At 42.5% G+C, this 20,257-nt stretch overlaps 1 protein-coding gene across 1 annotated transcript in view; it reads left to right on the forward strand.

The window, feature by feature from the left end:
• Positions 1–2,319: 2,319 nt before the first annotated feature.
• Positions 2,320–20,257, forward strand: part of Fbn1 (fibrillin 1) — a 254,992-nt gene continuing 237,054 nt past the window's right edge. Inside the window, exon 1 of the mRNA XM_045156152.1 lies at positions 2,320–2,516. Within this exon, the coding sequence (XP_045012087.1) occupies positions 2,350–2,516 (167 nt within the window). The 5' untranslated portion in view covers positions 2,320–2,349. The remainder of the gene's footprint in view (positions 2,517–20,257) is intronic.

The raw sequence follows: 20,257 nt of genomic DNA on the forward strand, positions 1-20,257 counted from the left end.
CACACTTAAGACTATGATTTTTTTTTTTTGTTTTGTTTTTCGAGGTAGGGTCTCATTCTGGTCCAGGCCGACCTGGAATTACCTATGTAGTCTCAGGGTGGCCTTGAACTCATGGCGATCCTCCTACCTCTGCCTCACGTGTGCTGGGATTAAAGGCGTACGCCACCACGCCTGGCTAGGACTAGAATTTTTATCAGTTCATACCGTCCATAGTTCCATTGTTTTCTTCTTCACGTTCTTGTGGTGCATCACGGAAGTGCAGCAGGTCACTGGGGTAAGTCTGTATGTCCATCCTGCAGTGGAAGTTAAATAAGATGAATAACTTGCTGCGGTCCCCATGCCTTCATCTCTGGGCACAGAATATTGAAAATAAAATCTCCTTCAACAGGAGGCATATGTTTTTAGGGTAGCTGTTTGTGTTGAACTTGACCATTGACGATTTGTACATGAGGATTTTCTGGGGTCTCAGGCTCCAGCAGCCACAGCCCAAAGTAATTCTCTGACTTGCACACTGTTAGAGAGCGCGGGGACACTGGATCTTATCCATATGGCGATGTCGTAAATATAACTCCTAAGGCGTTATTTCCTTGCGTACTCGGGACAAGCAACATGCATGCGTGTGAGTGTGTGCAGGACAAAAGAGTTCTCCAGGCAAGTTCCAATTTTGATGGGGGGCTGGGCAAGAGGTCCCGCCCCTTCTCAGGTCAGTTTCTGGTTCGAAATCTGATTCAGACTCTTGGAGCATCGGGGATTTAGCCTGAGTGGGTGGGGTGGCCTAAGCAGAGGAAGAAAAACGCCTCCAGTGGTCTCCAGACGTAGAGCATGTGGCGGCAGCGGAGTTCTTTCCTTCGCCAGCCCATCAGCTGGCTCAGTGGTCCTGGCCTGCTACCTGCCCTGGCTCAGCCCTTGGGCCTGCAGTTTCTACTTGGTTCCAATCTAAAAGGCGCAGGTCTGTGTAGGCAGGCGGGCAACCAGGACACGACTCCTCTCCGGCCAGGGGCTCCAGGGCCTTCCAGGCCTCCGAGGTGCGGTGTCCAACGCGCATTCTTGGCGCAGGTGGCACAGCTTTTCGCGCCGGCCGGATTCCCGATCACGAGAGAGGCTAATCTAGGTCTAGACCTCCTGGCCGCAGAGCTGGCTAAACTGCTACTCCACCTCTTCCCATTCTCTCTCCTTCCCACCCCAAATCGAGATATCCCAGGCTGGGCAGGACTCGACCACCTCTGTCTCCTCCCACTGCGCTAATCCAGCGGGCCTAGGCGGCGGCTGGCAAAGGGGAGTGGAAAGGGGGGTGGAGTGGTGATGAAGGGGGATGTAGGAGGGGGGGTGTCATTTTCTTTTTCTTTCTTTTTTTAAAAAAGTATTTCTCTCGCGAGAAACCACTGCGCGGACGATATTTGAAGAGGTGGGAAAGGAGGGGGCCCCGCGACCCGGGGCAGAGACTGTGGGTGCCACCGGCGGACAGGCGGCCACAGCTGGGACAGCTGCCGCGGAGCGCAGTGGAGCGGAGCAGCGGCTGCGGGGCCAGGACCGAGGATCAGCCGCCGCCGCCGCCTGGGAGCTGGAGCCACCGTATCTCCAGTGGGTGCATCTGGGTCCCGACCGGGGTCGGGCGGCAACCGGGGCTGAGAAGCCAGCCACCGAGGCTTTTGCGTTTGCGCAGCACGGAGGGCAGGGACCGGGACCGGGACCGGGGTGTGGGGCTGTCCCGGAACATCCACAGCTGGCGCTGGTCCTCCCCTGCCTGACAGCTTCCTGACGCGGGGCTCCCGATGCCCAGCTCCACGTCAGATGCTCGGGGCTGGCGGTGGCCGCCGTGGTCGGTGGGGACCGAGCGCCGGGCTTTGAGCCCTGTGGCTTGGCGGAGAGCATTCACTGAGGAGCCAGGGCATTCAGGGCGCGCGCATCGCGCCCAATTGGTGACCTTAAAAAAATCATCGTAAAGCTAGACCTTCGCCGTGAGGCTGACTTAGGATCTCTGGGGATATGGATACTTTGCGCCACGCTCTGCAGCCGGCGCCGGGGAGGCCGAGGGTCCACAGGCATCCGAGCGGCGGCGGGCCTGGCGCTGCGGCCAAGCTGTGCATCAAACGGTCCAAACTTATCCGCATTAACTGCGGCGCGCACCGGGCTCGGGCGTGGGGACCAGCCGCCGGGCTGCAGCATCCCCGTCCCTGAACGCCTCCTCGCCTGGGGGCTTGTCTGTCTGTCTTGCAGCTGCCAGGTGCCGCCTGCACTGGAAGCAGCGCCAGGAGCAGCCAGCCGGGCTCGGGGGGACCCCGGCGGCGCCGGGCTCAGGGCGCAGCGGCGGGCGCGGGGAGAGGCGGCGGAGCCGGGCCGCTCGGCACCATGCGGCGAGAGGGGCTGCTGGAGGTCGCGCTCGGATTTGTCGTGCTCTTAGCGTCCTACACGAGCCACGGGGCGGACTCCAACTTGGAGGCTGGGAACGTGAAGGAAACCCGAGCCAGTCGGGCCAAGAGAAGAGGCGGCGGCGGCGGACACGATGCGCTGAAAGGGTAAGGGGACCCAGCCGCGGCGGGGCGCGCAGCTCCTCCCTCCCCTCCCCGCCCTCCCGCCTCCCGGCTCCGCGCAGCCCTTGACTCCGCGGGCTCCGGAAGGTGGAGGCTCCCGGCTGGCTGTCCCGGGAGCAGCTTCCAGGGACCGAGCTTCCAGGGACCGAGCTTCCAGGGACCGAGCTTCCGCAGCCCTCACGGCCGTCCCCCCTCGGGGAGAGAGGTTCTGGCCGAGGGGAAACGGGCCATTGTTAAGGCCGATTTGGGGAGGCAAGAAGGGTTCCTGGAGGAAGAAGGGGAGGAGCTGCGAGGGAGAAAGGGAGAAAGAAACCCGTTCCTTTCGCCGCATACCAGCTCCAGCTGCCTGCCGGGAGAGCGCTCTCCCCGTGGGCAGCTGCTTCTCATAAGGAAGCAAAGGCAAGGAAAAGATTGCAGTGACAGAGCAGGGATGCGAGGGTTTTCTGTTCACGAAGCCAGGGCTGTCTCTTTCAGATGCCCGCCCTGGAGTCAGAGCAGGGCAAGCGCTCTGGTGTCCTGCTGTGCGGAGCCATCCAAGTCACTGCCGCAGCAGTGTCGCGATGGCAGGACTTGAGCCGGTCTAAGCAATGGAGTGTGTGTGTGCCTGCAACACTTTTTCACCAGCTTCCCGTTCCCCAGGGGTTTCAAAAGGAAAATTTAAATTAGGCAGGTGACTGAATAAGGTGGCCCATTTCCCCAAGAACAGTGGAATACAATTCACTTAGGATTCCGTTTGGATTCTTGAAAGGGAAATCTCTGAGATTAAGTTCAAGCCTCCAGGGAGACAGTAGGATACACTAGAAATGACCTCTCTAATCTCCTTGGAGGAGCCTGTTAAGTGATCTCAGACAATAGCTATACAAAGGGTTTTTATTCTGTTCCCCTAATTCTCAGATGCTCTTCTGAGCGGTCTGTACATTGATTTCTGTGACCCTCAGTGATCAAATGGAGGTGTTCCCTAGGTTTCCTTTTTTGTGGGGAATGTTTTAAATGTGTATATGTCATAAAACTTGCATTTTTGTGGCCTCAGTGCAGAAATGAAGTGTGTTGAACAGTGTTTTAGTCCTTGTCTACACAAGGGACAAGTTGAGTGCCAGAGTAAGCATTAGGGTATGGTAAAATATGTGTGATTTTTCTGACCCCAGAAAATAGTTATGATTCAGTTCCGTCTTGGCCTTTGTGGAAAATAAACCCAGGACTCCAACAATGTTGGAAACGAAATTTGGTGATACTAAACAGGCAACAGACATTTGTTACCCTGTGTACAAGGCATGTGTGAGTATAATAAGTGGGCTGAAACTGACTTTCATAGTATCTTAAGAGGACATCATTTCGTTCAGCATTTTCTTTAAACATGTGTTTTTGCTGTGCAGTATTATCTCTATCTATTCTTATGGAAGTGTACACACATACAAGGCTATATATATGACTATACATACATACACACATGTGTATGTATATATGTATGTATGTATATATATGTGTGTGTGTGTGTGTGTGTGTATGAAAGGGATTGGGGTTTAATTCTGTGGAGACATTAGGTCTTGCCAGACATTTCTCTCATAACCATATGCTGTCTGTTATCAACGCATATATACTTAGGAGGCACAGACCCAGTGTGAAAGCAGAAAGTAAACTTTCCTTTATTGATTGATAGAATGCCACACTTCTACTCACACCAGTGCTTATTTCTGTTGGGCTTGACATATTTTATGATTATAGAAATATGCCCCTTTGTACTTCTCACAGTATTTGATCACTAACAGACCCTGTCTTTTTGCAAAGTTTTTTTTTTCTATAAAGGCTACTTAATACATGGTATTAATAGAGTAGGAATTATGAATGTTTCTAATTCTTATCATTAAGGTTATCTATAGTTATAACTATGTATAGATGGAGATTAGAATAATAATTTAAAGGATGTACAATAAAAAATATTTCACTCCTACTTTCAGATATCTTTCCTAATGTATTTTTTCTAGAAATATTATAGGCATGTTTATATAATGTGTATATGTACTACATGGAACATACTTTATATAACATTCAGTATACTTCTCCTTTTATATATCTTTTATATATCTGTCAACTCATGGGGCTTCCTCATTTGTTGTTTTGGTGTTTACATTCCCATAATGTGGTTGAGCAGTTCCCAAATGATGGTTCTTAAGGTTGTGTTATATATTTTGTTATTACCAACCTTCTACATAGTTACATATATATACATCTATCTATCTATCTATCTATCTATCTATCTATCTATCTATCTATCTATCTGTATATGATGTTTATATGTGGCCTACAAGAATAAAAGTAGAATTTCTGGATGAAGTTTTTCCAATATTTTAAACATATACTCACTCTGAGGTTGAATTTGAAGTTTTATTTGTTTACATTTCAGTATCAAATGAATGCATCTTTTAACCATGCCTAGCTGTATAAATCATCAAGAAAAGCAGCTGTGCATTACATTTTTCCAGTTATAGCTTAAAGCTTCTATTTTTGCTCATTAAAACATTCCCCACTGAAAAATCAACCCCTTTGACTACAGTGAAGTGTTCTTGGCATTTTGATGGAAACAAAATGTTTATGAAGAGAGAGTAATGTGTAACCCAGAGGCTGCCTGATGTGACTTTCAGCACCTCACTAATATTTCCTCTGGCTAAAAGGTGCTTAAAGCTCATTGGTGTTTGACATTCTCTGGTCAATTCTCTCCACAAATATTTCTCATTTTTCTCTGATGTGGCAAATGCTGTCCTTAAGATCTGTATTTCTGTCTTGTCAGCTCCCTTTCTTTTTTCCTTACTGGTGTGCTATCCTGGCTCGTCTTCTCTCCTCCCATCCTGTTGCAGGTGTTTCCCCCTCTTCACTGGGCAACAGAAGTCATTCCACCGTGGAAATTTAAGCAACCTCAAATTTCTTCCCAGCTTTTGCTACTTTTTCTTAGAGTATATCGCCAATTTTGGACAGGGAATCTTTTTTTATTATTATTTTAAAGTGGAATCAATGTGGTTCTCATTCACTTTGCAAAAGTGTGCATTTTGTTTCCTATTTTCAAGTGAGAACTTTGTAAGTTTAAAATGTATGTTCAAATTACTATTTATTTACATAGCATTTTTCTTTGTTGGGCATTGCTGAACATGGGTTGAAGTGGCTTGATGAGAAATAGTGTAGAGCTAACGTTTGCCTTTTTCACAAGAATTTTTCTCAGCTAAAGTCTAACTTTATGATTAGACAAAAGGTGTGGGAGACAAACAGTACAACATGTATACATGCACCAGAGAGGGAGGGAGGGAGGGGGGAGCAACAACTATTGAATAGCAGTAGTTATACACCCTTCATTCATGACTGCTTTAGCTCCCAAATAAGGAAATATTGCAGTTTCATGTCAGTGGGAAAAATTCCTTAAAGTGAACCCTCTTTTCCTCCAGCCTGCAGTAGTATGTACTGCGTCTTTTTGCCAGTTAGACAGACTGACAGGTCTACACATTGACAGGCACACAAGAGTCTGGTGTGCTTTGCACAGTTTGTCCCTTTGAGTGTGATTCCTTTTGTTGTTTGTTTATTTAGTTATATTTTTCTGGAAGTCTTGTTAACAGAAATAAACACATGGCATAATTAGTATACAGGATGGACCATTTGATGACAAATTCTAGGGGATTAATTAAACAGAAGTCTATTGTTAACAAAGAGCATCAACAAGGAGCCCAGAAATATTTTGTAGACTTTAAAAGGCCATTTTACTTTACAAAGATGACTTGAAGACTTCATCTGAGGTCATGTGGACTAAATAATTTCATATAATGCAAAGACTCCTGCAGTGGCATGGTTTGTCTTTGAAGTTATTGAAATGAATAGGCTAAAATATTGGAACATAATTTTAAAAATACAGATATTCTTAAATGGAAAGTTTCTGTAATTCCACACTTTAAACAAAAAGAGACAAAGTGTTTATGTGACTCATTTTGTAACTGTTAGGACATGTAAGTCATTTACAGAAATGTTTGTTAGTAGTATAAATTAACTAAAATATATATCAACCAACAGTGAAATGATGTGAGGGTTGAAGGGAATGGGAGTACATAAATATCTTCAACTTTATCTGGATTTTAAAGAGTATTAAACATCCCTTTGTTTTTTAAAAATTATACTAATGACAAAATACTAAATAAATTATGAGGAATATTATTCAAAAAGCCAATTAACTGACTCATTCATTCTTGGAATTTTAATTTTAAATGTGAAGGCTTCAATATTAAAGAAAAATAAACTATTTTAACAATTTCTGTGATTCTAGAAACTAACTTAGCAAATGAGTTGAAATCAGGGTTTGAGAAGGCTCAGCAGTGCACTTTCTGTGCAAACATGAGGGCCTGGGACAGTTTAAATCTCCAGAACCCATGTGAAGCAGCTGAGCATAGCCATGTTCCCCTGTGACCCCAGTCCAGTAAAGGAACAGAGACTATAGAACTTCCAGAGCTTGTGGGGGGGGGGGGAAAGAAGCAATTTTTGGGATCAGTAAAGAGATTCTAACTCAAATGAGACCAGGCAGGAGAGTGATAGAGTGGGACACCAGAAGTTCCCCTGACTTCTGGAGATGCTCACCTCACTGTAGGCTAGCCTATGGGACACCACATAGCATATATACGTGCATACACCATACACACCACACCACATACACAAATGAATGACAACAATAACAACAACACCAGTTGAAATCAATAAAATATTCAACCTCATATAGAAGGCATACGAGAATTCAGTATTTCACAATTATTAAACATTATTAAAATATTATTAAATTTGTAAACTCGTCAAAAGCAATCATCCTGTCATAAGCATTTTACTATTAACTTACTATTGAATGAGAAAGAGTTCATTAATTCTAGAAGCCTTGATGGAATGCTAATCTGAATTTAGGTCTGTAAAATGCTAGAGACATACAACTTACAGTCTGGATAGGCTTAACAGTTAGTAGGAGACTAAGAATCAGGAACCAGGAATTAACAGGCTGCAAAAGGGATGGATTCTGATACTAGGCAAAAACAAATAAAGGGCATGGTGGTTCACATCTTTAATCCTAGCACTTTGGAGGTAGAGGTAAGAGGATCACCTTGAGTTCCAAGCCAACCTGAGTCAAGATAATGAATTCCATATCAGCCTGGACTAGAGTGCGACCCTACCTCAAAAAACAGAAACAAATAAACAAGAAACAAATAGAGATGCTCCTTGACTTGATAGAATTGCACACTGGTAAAGGCTGCCAAGCATGTTGTACCTGCACATTTGTTACCTCAGGGAAAAGATCAAAATTCAAAATGCGAAGTAGGGCTGGAGAGATGGTTCAGCAGTTAAAGGTGCTTTCTTGCAAAGATGTTGATGCCTGGGTTTGATTTTCCAGTACCCACGTAAAGCCAGTTGCTCAAAGTGTTGCATGTGTCTGGTTTGTTTACAGTGACAGGAGGCCCTGGCATGCCCATATCACTCTGCCTCTGTCTGCCTTCTCTCTCTCTCTTCCTCTAAAATAAATAAATAATATATATATTTTTTAAAAATGTGAAATATGGTTTCATTGGCTATGTATCTATTTCATGCTATTATATTATCAAAAAATTTGTGAATGAGGACACCCTATAGTAAATAATAATAGCAGTAGGTAGTGCTGAAATGGTGTTTATGTAGTAGACACTACTCTATGTTTTACTTATATAGTTCATTTAATTCTCACAATACTTCTATGGCATGTTTTTTTAAAATTAAGAACATACTTTGTATGGATACATCAAATGGTGGAACCGTCTTTTCCCTCCTCGCCGCCCCCATTCCACTGGGGCCCTCCTCAGTGGGGTTGCTGGTGTTCCCCATGGGGTTGTGGGTTATGCATTGTTGGGGTTGCAGTTACTAGGGGGAGCCAGTGCTTTTGGGCATGACATCCCAACCTGTAGCTCTTACAATCTTTCTGCCCCCTGTTCTGCAAATTTCCCTGAACCTTGGTGGGTGTGTTTTAAGTCTACTTCAGTGATGAGCGCCTAGGAGCGTCCAGATTTCTGCTTTAGCATCTGTCTTGTTCACCCTGGTGCTGAGTATCAGGAGCAGCATGGAAGCAGCACTCATGCTAGTCTCCCTAATTCCTCTGTGGTTTTACCTGGGCCTTGGCTGAATTGCGAGAGGTAGTTTCTCTCCTGGTGGTTAATCTCCTGGGGTCTTGCTACCTTCTGAAAAACAAAAATAGATTCTCCAACTGACAGCGAAGTCAGCATAGGTTAAATTGGATAAGCATTACTAATATAGGAAGAGTTTGATGGATGGGTTATTTTATCCCTCCCCTTTTACAAAAGTGAGAGGTAATTTATACAGAGGCTAAGTTCTAAAGACAAAGTCTTAATATTAAATTTTATTTTCCCATTAATTTTGGCTATGCTTTTGTTTTATATCTACTGAACAATAAAATTCCACTTAAAATTACTAATACTTTTTAGTGTTAATTTGCAAATCCTAAATGTAGCTAATCATATCCTGTTATTTAGTTAAATAAAATATTTCCTACTATTTCTGCAAAGATATTAATAAAACACTGAATATTTTATGTTCTTGGGTGGTGTATGTATTATATTTTAATATTATATCAGAGTGATAGATTATCCTCACATACAAGATCCTATATTGTCCAGGGTTCTCACATGAGAATATTATTTGTCATATCTTTTAGAATCTCTTGTTATGGTGTTTGATATAAGAAGTATCTCTCAGAGTTAGAGTATACATTTCTCTTCCCAGGGGAAACTGATATGATATGTATCTTATGCCTTAGCTGGTAAAGTTACTTAATTCTTTGCTGCTGCTCCTCCTTTTTCTCCTCCACTTTTCCTTCTTCTTTCTTTTTTGAGGCATGGTTAGCTTAGGCTGACTTGTAACTTACCCTGTGGCCAGGCTGGCCTAAAACTCACAGTAATCCTTCTATGTCAGTCTCCCAAGTGCTGGGATTAAAGGCGTGTGCCACAATGCTCCACTGGCTCTTTTTTTTTTTTTTTTTTTTAATTTTAATCTTAGTTGCCTCTAAACTCAAAGCCAATTTTTATTTATTAAATTACAGCAGTTATGGTTAAAAGAATGAGCTTTTATGTATCCACCATGATTGCATTTTACAAATATTAATCCTTCAACACATAGCTCCTTAAGAGGGAGATTAAACATCTTTGTAAACTTAACATGTAGGAAAAAAAAAAACAAAACACAAGGATACAGAGTTCCACATAATTGCTTCAGGGAAATAGACTAGCAAGGGGAATCTCGTTGGGATATCTGGGTACACATACTCTTTTAATATCTCGTTGCTTCTCAATTATAATCAATTTTTTAGGTGGCAAGTTTCTTTCTTGAATACTCCTGATACTTCTTTCCCCCAGATTATTCTTCTACTGTACTATGGTGGAAACTCAACAGTTGTTGAAGGCAGGTGCTATTACAAGCCAATGAAAGCATTGTGGGGGTAGAATTAATCACAAAAGATGTCACACTAAAAGTCTATTGGTTCTAAAAATTGTGATCCAAGCTAACTGTTCTTGAAATTTAAGTTTTTAAAAATATTTTATTTATATACTTGTAAGCAGAGAGAGAGAGTGAGATAATGAGAGAGGGCTTGTGTACACCAGAGCATCTTGCCACTGCAAACAAATTCCAGATGCATGTGCCACTTCGTGTATCTGGCTTATGTGGATACTGGGGAATTGAACCCAGGCAAGTGACTTTGACTGCTGATAAATCTCTCTAGCCATGTAAATTAAGTTTTGCTGAAACAAAGGCTTGTACATTTGTGAATTAATTATCCATGGCTTCTCACACCCCATAGCAGTTGACTAGAGTAGTTATGATGGAGATGGTAGTGCTTGTAAAAGTAGACTATTGGGTAGTTGGCCCTTTATGCAAATATTTTGAAAATATTGAACTATGTAATAAAAATGACCATTTACTAGGATCAAGAACCCCTTGAAGGCGAGTGTGGTGCCGCATGCCTTTCATCCCAGTACTCAGGGAGGCAGAGGTAGGGGGATCGCTGTGAGTTCAAGGCCACCCTGAGAATACATAGTGAACTCCAGGTCAGCCTGGCCTAGAACAAGGCCCTACCTCTAAAAAGCAACATAACACAACACCCTTAAAAGTAGAGCTGGTCATGGTGGCACATGTCTTTAATCTCAGCACTCAGGAGGCAGAGGTAGGGGGATTGCTGAGAGTTCGAGGCCAGCCCGAGACTACATAGTGAATCCAGGTCAGCCTGAACTAAAGTGAGACCCTAGTTTGAAAAGCCAAAATAAAAGCAGAGATCTCCTGTTGTTTATCTCTAATCATTCCTAGGAATAGGGTATGAGATGGAGATTCAATAGATAATTTTTCTCTGACCAATTTTGATTCACTTATGGACTGAGCAAGGTCAATTATGTAGATTAGAACTTGGACAAAATGGAGGAAATACATAGGAGAAACATTTGAGTAGAAAAACCATGAAGTGAAGGAGGTATAATGTGTTTGGGGTCACTGGCCACAGTTGGATAGCATTTTGCTGCATAGCTCTTAGTGGCACTGTTCTGTTGATGAGATGAGAGTGGTAGAGTCATGCAGTTTGTCATCTTGTGAGGCTACACATAGAGTGATGTTGTTAGGGACAGGAGAGGGACTAATGGAAACATAACATTCCTGATTGTTGTGAAGGACAAGGATGGGGAGTTAGTGGAGTAGTCTAAGGTAGCAACATGATCAGTTCTTCGTGGCAGTGGTGGTAATGTGCAAGTGTGTTATTAAAGTAGGGAGATAGAGACAAGGAGTGGATGGTGGTCTAAGCAAAGGCAAGGAGTTAGTAAGGAGGAAGAGGTTCATGTAGTGACACATCTGGCCAGCTGCTTGTGGTACACAAAGGGTAAGAGACTTCTAGAGTATCTCTACCTCCATATAGATTAAAGTTTGTAACGATGTAATAACACCATTCCCAAGAAAATAAAGGGAACCAAGAGCATTCTTTAGCTCCAGGCTACAGCTATCGTAAGACAACTTTCAATTGTTTTTTATTGCTATGTAACAACTCCAAACCTGGTGGCTTATCATAACAGGTTTATGATTTCTTGTAATTCTGTAGGACAGGAATCATGTCTCTGCTCCTCACAGTGACTGTTGTGCTTAATTGAGTGACAGCATGATTTTTTCACTTCAGTATAGTGCCTACCACTTTTGTGTGTGTGTGTGTGTGTGACTTATCTAAATGGTTGGATGGATGGGGAAATAAGGAGGTGGCTCTGCTGAGGGTCTCTCAGGTTTTTATTTATTTTTTTATTAGTTGTGGATATACTCAGTGTGTAAACAGCGCATGTTGTTACCATCTTTACCCTCGTCCCTGTCTCCTCCTCTGAAGGGACCCTCCTCCTTGGGTAGGCCAGTTATCCCCATGGGGATTGTGGGTCGTACATTATTGGGGTAGTCATCAGTTATGTGTAAGAGGCAATGTCTCTATGTGTAATGTTCCAAGTTGTGGCTCTAACAATTTTTTCAGCCCCTCTTCCATGAATTTCCCTGAGCCATGTTGGGTTCGTTTTAGGTCTACTTCAGTGATGGGCTCTTGGGAGCCTTTGTGCCTCTGGATCTCTGATTTGGTAGGAGCTGAGTGTCCTCTGTGTCTATCTCCTTCACCTTTGTGCTGATATTAGGTTCACCAAGAAAGCAGCACTCTTGCTTATTTCCCCAGATACTCTATGTTTTCAGCCGAGGCCTTGATGAAGTGTGGTGAGCAACACGTTTCTCTCCTCAGGTTCTGCTTCCATCTGAAAAGGAGAAGCAGATTCTCCAGTGGAGAATGAAGTAAGCCCAGGTTAAATGAGATAACCATTGTTAGTTTAGAGATAATTTAATAGGTGTAGGCCTCTTGTAGCCCAAGATTGATGGGGGCTTGACAATAGAGAGCAAACTCGTTATTTGGATATAAGTCTGACTTGTTTCCCAGTTCCAGCTATGGGTTCCTTCCCACTGAGAGGATCTGTTAGCCAGTCCAAGAGCAGTTGGTTACCCACCATGGCTGTGTGCCACTATTGCATTTGGGTGAGCATCACGTCATGTTGTTTGCTGCTGAGTAGCTTAGACCTCGAGTTGCTCAGACTGATGTTGGCCATTTTCTGCCAGTAGCTCATGTAGCACCTTCTGGCATTAGATGAGCTAACAGTCTGGGGACTGGCTCCTTTCCAGATTCCAGCCAGGTCTCTCCATGTTCTGTTCTGAAAACATATGGTGTCTTTGGCAGTAGAGTCTTACCACTAACCTTTGGTGGCTCTTACAGAAGTCTGTCTTCTTTTGGGAAACTTTGCAGCTCGTTGTGGGTGTTAACTGCATTCTGGGACTGGGAAATACAGGCCAGAACCAAGGGAAAAGAGGGAAGAGAAAAGATAAGTAATATAGAAGAGAAAGAAGAAAAGAGAGAGAAGGAGAAACAGGAGAAAATTAAGGTTAGGCTTCATCTTACCCTCTGCAGGGCCATTTTGATTCAGGTGTTCCCTCTAAGGTCCTGATGAGGGTTCAACCTTTTAGTCTGTCTTCCAGGATATAGGATTTTATGGTGCCATTTCTATTTGGGTCCAGTTTTTTGTCCTTTCCCCATTCTTACCCTTCTCTCCCGCTCCACCCTCCCTGTTGTCTGGTCCTCAAGATGCCTATTAGTTATGTCAGCATCTCTGGCTGATCCAAGTTAGGAATCACAGATGAGTGGATCTCTCAGGTTTTATATTTCTCATTCCTATAGTCACCTGCTTTGACTTACCCCTTAGTGTGGAGCTATTGAATGTGTTTTTCTACATGGGGAAACAGAGGTCCAGATGCAGTGACTAGGCCTTACCGTGGGTTTGAGTGTGTTGGAGCTTTTCTGAACAGCCTCCAAATACTTAGTGGCATGCTTTAATCCCATAAATTGACTGTAGGCTGACTGGAATAGCTGCAAGCTCCTGGGCTGGAATAGGCCCATGCATTCTCAGTGTTGGCTGAGTTCCTGGGGCTCCTCCTGATGGTCTGAGATTGTCTTCTACACGTAGCCTTTCCACATGGTCTCTCCAGCAGTGCAGCCAGATTTTTTACACCGAAGTTCATGATTTCCCATTAGAAATGAAAGTTGGAAGCTACCAGACTATCTTTAAACTTAGTCTGGAATTCCAGGCAAATCACAGGCCTCCCAGAATCAAGGGTGTGGACCAATAACCCCTGCTTTTGCCTGTGAGGAGCCACATATGTCTGCAGGAAAGAGGGGGAAGTATGGCCACGACTGGAGATGAGCTATGGGTCTTTGTGAAGGACAATACGATGTTTTGTTTTAGTTATTTTATTTATTTATTTTTTGTTTGTTTTTGTTTTTGTTTTTTTGAGGTAGGGTCTCACTGTAGCTCAGGCTGACATGGAATTCACTATGGAGTCTCAGGGTGGCCTCAAACTCATGGCGATCCTCTTACCTCTGCCTCCTAAGTACTGGGATTAAAGGTGTGAACCACCACACCCGGCCTGTTTTAGTTTTATTTAAATTAAAAAGTATTTATTTATTGTTGAGAGAGAGAGAGAGAGAGGAGGGGGGGAGAGAAGGAGAGAATGGGCACACCAGGACCTCTGGCTACTGCAAATGAACTCTAAACATATGAGCCACCTTGTGCATCTGGCTTATGTGAGTCCTGGGGAATTGAACCTGGGTCTTTTTGCTTTGCATGCAAGCATCTTAACCACCAAGTCATCTCTCCAGTCCTCGATTTAGTTCTAATTAGGTCTTTTCTAATTGACTGAGATCGCCATCAGGATGCTTCCTTGTATTTTGCTGCTGTGATCTCAGAATTAAAAATGCTCCATGAATAATGTGTCAGCATGTTTTGTTGGATGACAGCAGTGTTCTTAGCTTATCTACAAGTCCATACTTACAACATACACAGCCATCAGAAATAAGATTATGGCTCTTAGTAAACTGGTATTTTTTTAAATATGAGAATTATGAAGCACACAGATTTTTTTCCTCTTATCCTTTAGCTTTTGAGAAATTCAGTGAGACTTTCTTTTACTCGTATGTATGTGTATGTTGGGGAGCATATGTGCCCATGCAGCACCCCATGTGCTCACCTGTAAGTAGGGTGTGCTCTGCTGCAGTGGCCAGAGTGGAACATAGGGCACTCTGCTCCTTTACTCCTCCAACCATTCTTATTTGAGCTGGAGTCTCTCAGTGATCCTGGAGCTTGCTATGTTTTCACAAGCTCCTGTGATTCTCTGATCTCCTCTCTTGTATGACATTGGGATTACAGATGTGTGTGGCCACATTCAGCTGCTTATTTATATGGGTCCTGAGATTGAATTGGAGTAGTCTTTCAGGTCTCTCAGGATCTCATGCTTACATAAAAGTGCTCTTAATTGCTGAGCCATTTCTCCAGTACTTAGTGAGAAATTTATGATTCTAGTTTATTAACTCAAATATTCAATGTTTCACCTTCCTTCTATATGAAATTTAAGTTTCACTTGTTTCAGAGCCTCTTTTTTTTTTTTGAGGTAGGTTCTCACACTCTAGTCCAGTCTGACCTGGAATTCACTATGTGGTATCAGGGTGGCCTTGAACTCATGTCATCCTTCTACCTCTGCCTCCTGAATGTTGGAATTAAAGGTGTGTGCCACCACACCTGGCTGTAGAATTTCATTTTTGTATCTCTACTCATATAATCAGTCCCATTCTTTTTTTGTTCTTAGAGTCAGGTGTTATAAATAATAATTAAGGGCTGGAGAGATGGCTTAGTGGTTAAGGTACTTGCCTGCAAAGCCAAAGGACCAAGGTTCGATTCCCCAGGACCCACATAAGTCAGATGCACAAGGTGGTACATGCATCTGGAGTTCGTTTGCAGCAGCTGGCAGCCTTAGTGCACCCATTCTCTCTCTTTCTCTCAAACAAATAAAAGATAAATTTAAAAAATTAAAAAAATAAATAATAGCCAAGAGCAGGTATCAGTTGCCGGTAGAAGTGATCTTGTAAAAGCAATGAACTGTGTTCTTGCCATGCATACCTGCATTATTAATAAACCCAGACTAGGACTATAGTCAAGTTTGGATTCTGTAAAGTATACACTATAGAAAATCCCAACTTTGTGTGGAACTTGTGCTTTTATGACTTTTTCAACTTAAGCAGCATTTTGTGGTTAAAGTTATCATTAATTCTATTTATTCAGTTCCCTCAGAGCGGAAGAAAGGAAGTCCTCTATCTTTACCGTTCCCAGTCAGAAATATATTCCAGACAGTGAGCAGGTGCAGAATGCAGATCTGTTCCATTGAGCAAGCAATTTGGGTCAGTGTTTGGAAGAGCTGTGAATTCCCAGACCATCAGTCATACTTACATTCAAATATAAGTATCCAAACACATTTATGTCCAAATATAGTGCAACCATTTTATACCACTGGAAGACAAGATTTATGTCAGCCCTGTGGATGCGTTGTCTGCTGTTAAATTTCACAAGCTATTTCAGAGACAATTTTGTCTTTTTAAAATTTTTCCTTCTCCTTCTGTTCCTCATTGTCATCTTTTTATTTTCTCACCCTGCTTTCCTCTCTTCTTATTTCTCTTCTCCCTCCCTCATTCCCTCTGTTTATCTTCCCGTTATTTATTTATTTATTTATTTATTTATTTATTTATTTATTTTTTGTTTTTCAAGGTAGTGTCTCATTCTAACCCAGGCTGACCTATAATTCACTATGTAGTGTCAGGCTGGCCTCAAGCTCACGATGACCTTCCTACTTTATCCTCCTAAGTATTGAGATTAAAGGTATGTGCCACCATGCATGAAGGGGGGGTGGGAGAGAGAGAATGGGTACACAGGACCTCCAGCCACTTCAAACAAACTCCAGACGCATATGGCACTTTGTTCATCTGGCTTTACGTGTGTACTTGGATCATAAGGCTCTATGGGCAAGTACCTTAATGACTGAACCATCTCTGTAGCCCATTCCCTACTTTTTTTTTGAGATAAGTTCTCACTATACTCCCCAGTGCCAACCTGGGTATAGTGAAGCACCTTGAAATCTCAACACCTGGGAGGCAAAGGCAGGAGGCTTACCACAAGTTCAAGGACAGCTTGGTCTGCATAAGAGTTCCAGGCCAGCCAGGACTATATAGTGAGATCTTATCTCAGAATAGAAACAAGAGCAAAACCACCTCAGGGCTGGGATTATATGCATTGGAGCTGCTCTTCTTCCTCTAGTTCTTCATTATTATTTATCCTTTCTCTTCTTTTGCAAAGTAACTTCATAACTTTAGCTAACTAAATAGAGTGAATAGGAATATTTAAAATGAATGGAAAAATTAGGAAAAATAGTGTATTTTAAGTAAAATGTAAAGCTTACTTACCCGAGAGACTTGGGATCTTCTAAAAAGAAAAACAAGAGTAGGGATTTGTTAGAGGAAGGAAAGAAGAAGGCTGAAGGAAGCTGGAGGTGAGGGTAGGGAGGGAGTTCTATAGTAAAGAGAGCTGTTAGCCATGGACCTGGGCTAGGCAGAGCAGGCCCTGAAGTTCAACAAATACTGTTGACAATATTCTACTCTTGGCACTGTTGGGGCCATGTGACCTTCACCATCCCTTTAGGTCAGGGAACTTTTGAAGGAGGGTCAGTGCATGACAAAAAGACAGATGCTTAATTCCAGAAAAGATTGCAGAAAAATATTCAGAGGAATGCTGTGGAAAAGCAAATTAACCCATCATACATTACATGCCTGTGAGTATGGTGCTGTGTAAGTGGTACCATGGGTAATAGTTATGCTTTCAACTTCCTGTATCCTTTTGGTGATAATTAAAAAAATTATGGAATAAGATCCAAACAGGTTTTTGCCTTTGTGAATTTCTTTTTAAGGCTCAGAGTGATGTAGATTGGGCATGTGTGTAAACGTGCATGTATTTTGCAAATGAAATCATGTCTCAGATATTCTTCCACAGTGAGGCCATTCATCTTTACAAAAATATTACAAGTGAGTTATAGTAGAACATATTTTAGAAATGTTTAGATGCTGAAACCAAGACTCAGAGGAGGCCCATTAAAAGGTGTTCATGGCATATATTTTCTTTACTCATAGCTATGAGCACCAACCACATCATGTGGAAGCTTGGTGTTGGGGAGTTGTGGCATGTACCATACCCTGGAGAGTTGAGTGGTACCACAGCTCTTCTACTGTGCTTGGCATGACCAGACCTCTGAGACAAGGTCTCACTGTGTAGCTGTGGCTGACCTGAAACTTTGACTGTTCTTATCAGGGCTCCTCCTGCCTCTGTCTCCCAAGAGTGAGGATTACAGGTTTGTCCTATCATTCCCAATTGAGGTGCTTTTCTTTGTCTTACTTATTAGGCCCTTAGTGTGATCAACATCACAATGATACACTCTTGGCTGAGGTGGTGGGGTACCAATTAGTAGTAGGCCCATGATTCTACCTGGCTGTCAATGGAAGACTCCAGATTAGATGAGGGCTTCCAAAGGGGAGCCAATTACCAGTGAGTATATCAGGGAGGGAGTTGGAGAAAGAAAAGTGTGAGTCTTGCCTGGGAGTCTAAAGGAGCAAGGCACTCTCTACCACATCATTCACATCCTCATATTTATAATTAGCAGTTAAATGTCCATTGTTCTAGGAGGAGCCAAAGCAGTTCTGTTTTGTGATTAAGCTTAAAGTTTTACAACTTGCTGACTTTGTTATCCAAATTAATAATTTATACATCTACATTATAAAGATGAAAATTTTTCTTGAATCCTCACATTTTCTTCTCTATCCATAATGTAATAGAACATCTTCCTATTCCAGTGGCAATTTTGGTTGAGCATTTGCTGTGTTTGAATTAGACTGAATTCCTGACTCAGAATGAACATACATCTCAAACCTATGGCTGGTTCTTTTTCTTTCCAATGATACTAAGAAGAACTACCATTTGGAATTTACTCCTCTCTTCTGATGGTATGTCTTCTGATGTCAGATGTGATGTGGACATGTGCCTAGGAAAGAAGGACTTGATATGTACTCTTTAAGTTGACAGTTTTAAATATTTCATGGACTGCTGCTGTTTCACACACTAGAGTTTAGGCCATTGACCTCAAGTTTGCAAATTTTATATCCCATTACCACCCTGTGAGCTCTGTACTCCCTAGGGCCACATAGTTGATGTTTTAGCTGGAATCTGAGAAAGTGTCTGAACAGTTCCTAGCGTTGGCTAGGAATGATTTGGCAGTTCAGTCATAAAAACCCAGAGCTAGTGGCTATAATTACCTCACACTATTTCCTATTTGAGCCTGGTTGTGGGTAATGGGGTAGAGTGATATTGCTTGTGGAACTATATTTTAAAAGATAGAGGAGTCATTTTCAATGAACATAATTACCTTTGGTCATTGTTTTTCAATGAACACAAATAACCACTGGCCATGTTTTCAGGGAGGCCTGGAAATGTAGGGATAGACATGTTTGGGATCAAATCCTGGCTCCACCACATACTGGGAAAAAACCTCAGACAAGTGACTTGATCTCTGGAAGCCTCATTTATGTACTTGTAAACAAAATTATAACATACTTTTCTGTGTTGTCCTAAGACTTAATGACATAGTATATCTCAGGTTGCTTGTATAGTGCCTGACATTTTTAGCTCTGATAATGAGGGTGGATAAAATGCTATTATGGATAGGGAAAATGAGGAGTAGGGTCATAAGAAAGTGATTTTTTTCCTACCAAAGCAAAAAAGAAATACTAATATCATGAGTATTTAGATAACACAGACTACTTTCTCATCTTGGAATTGATTACTTTCAAAAACAAAGGAAGCAAATGTGAACCTAAAAAATTTAAATATAACTTTAATGGAAACTTGCTTCGTCTGTGGAGATTGGGCTTATACTTAAAGGAAATAAAATATATGGATTTTCTCTTCCCCAAATCCTATGACATTTATTGGGAAACAAATACTTTATTAATAAAAATAATAATAAACAAGTTCTTTATTAATATGCCCTCTTCAACTCTTTGCAAACCTCCCCACACGCTGGCAGATGTGGCAAATGGGCCTTGTCTGCTTCCTGAGGAATACTTCAGTTTCTTCAAGAGCCTTTGTGAAAAGCAATTGTATGTTAGGAGGTAGAGAGCAGCCTGGGAGCAAAGAGATTTCCTGGGAGTTAGAACTATTCCATGGTGAGATTGGTCTTCACTGAACCATGTTTTAATTGCCTTTGATGGAGTAGACAGGGTGACCACCAGCTACAGGAACTTCTAGCTCCTGATGTCAGAAGCAAAGAGAGCCTTTCTGTCTCTACTACACATGACATCACATGAAGAACATATATTTATAATGACCAAAGAAATAGGGTCTACAGCAGGTGATGCCTGCTGAATCATATGGCAGTCTTGTTTAGACTTTGTGGAGTGGCTTCCACCTCTTCCACATTAGACCCTGATCCTCAGAAGGTGTGATAGAGATGTTACTCAGTATTCTAGTCCAGTATGATACCTTCTGAGTCATCCCAAAGTCACTGCCATCTGAAAAGAGAAGATTCTCTACCCAAAGTGAGAGTAGCGTTAATATAAGAGTATAAATATTAAGAGAAGTAGCTTACTAGGCAGTTTGATAAGCATAGTATATACATTTTTCCAGACATAAGCAGATGTAATACCCCTAGGGCTCATGACTATCCCTGTTTTAAGTTTTCAGTATAAGGGATGTCTCTCCCCCTCC

Source organism: Jaculus jaculus, chromosome 8 (genome assembly GCF_020740685.1).
Source record: "Jaculus jaculus isolate mJacJac1 chromosome 8, mJacJac1.mat.Y.cur, whole genome shotgun sequence".
Taxonomy (NCBI): Eukaryota; Metazoa; Chordata; class Mammalia; order Rodentia; family Dipodidae; genus Jaculus; species Jaculus jaculus.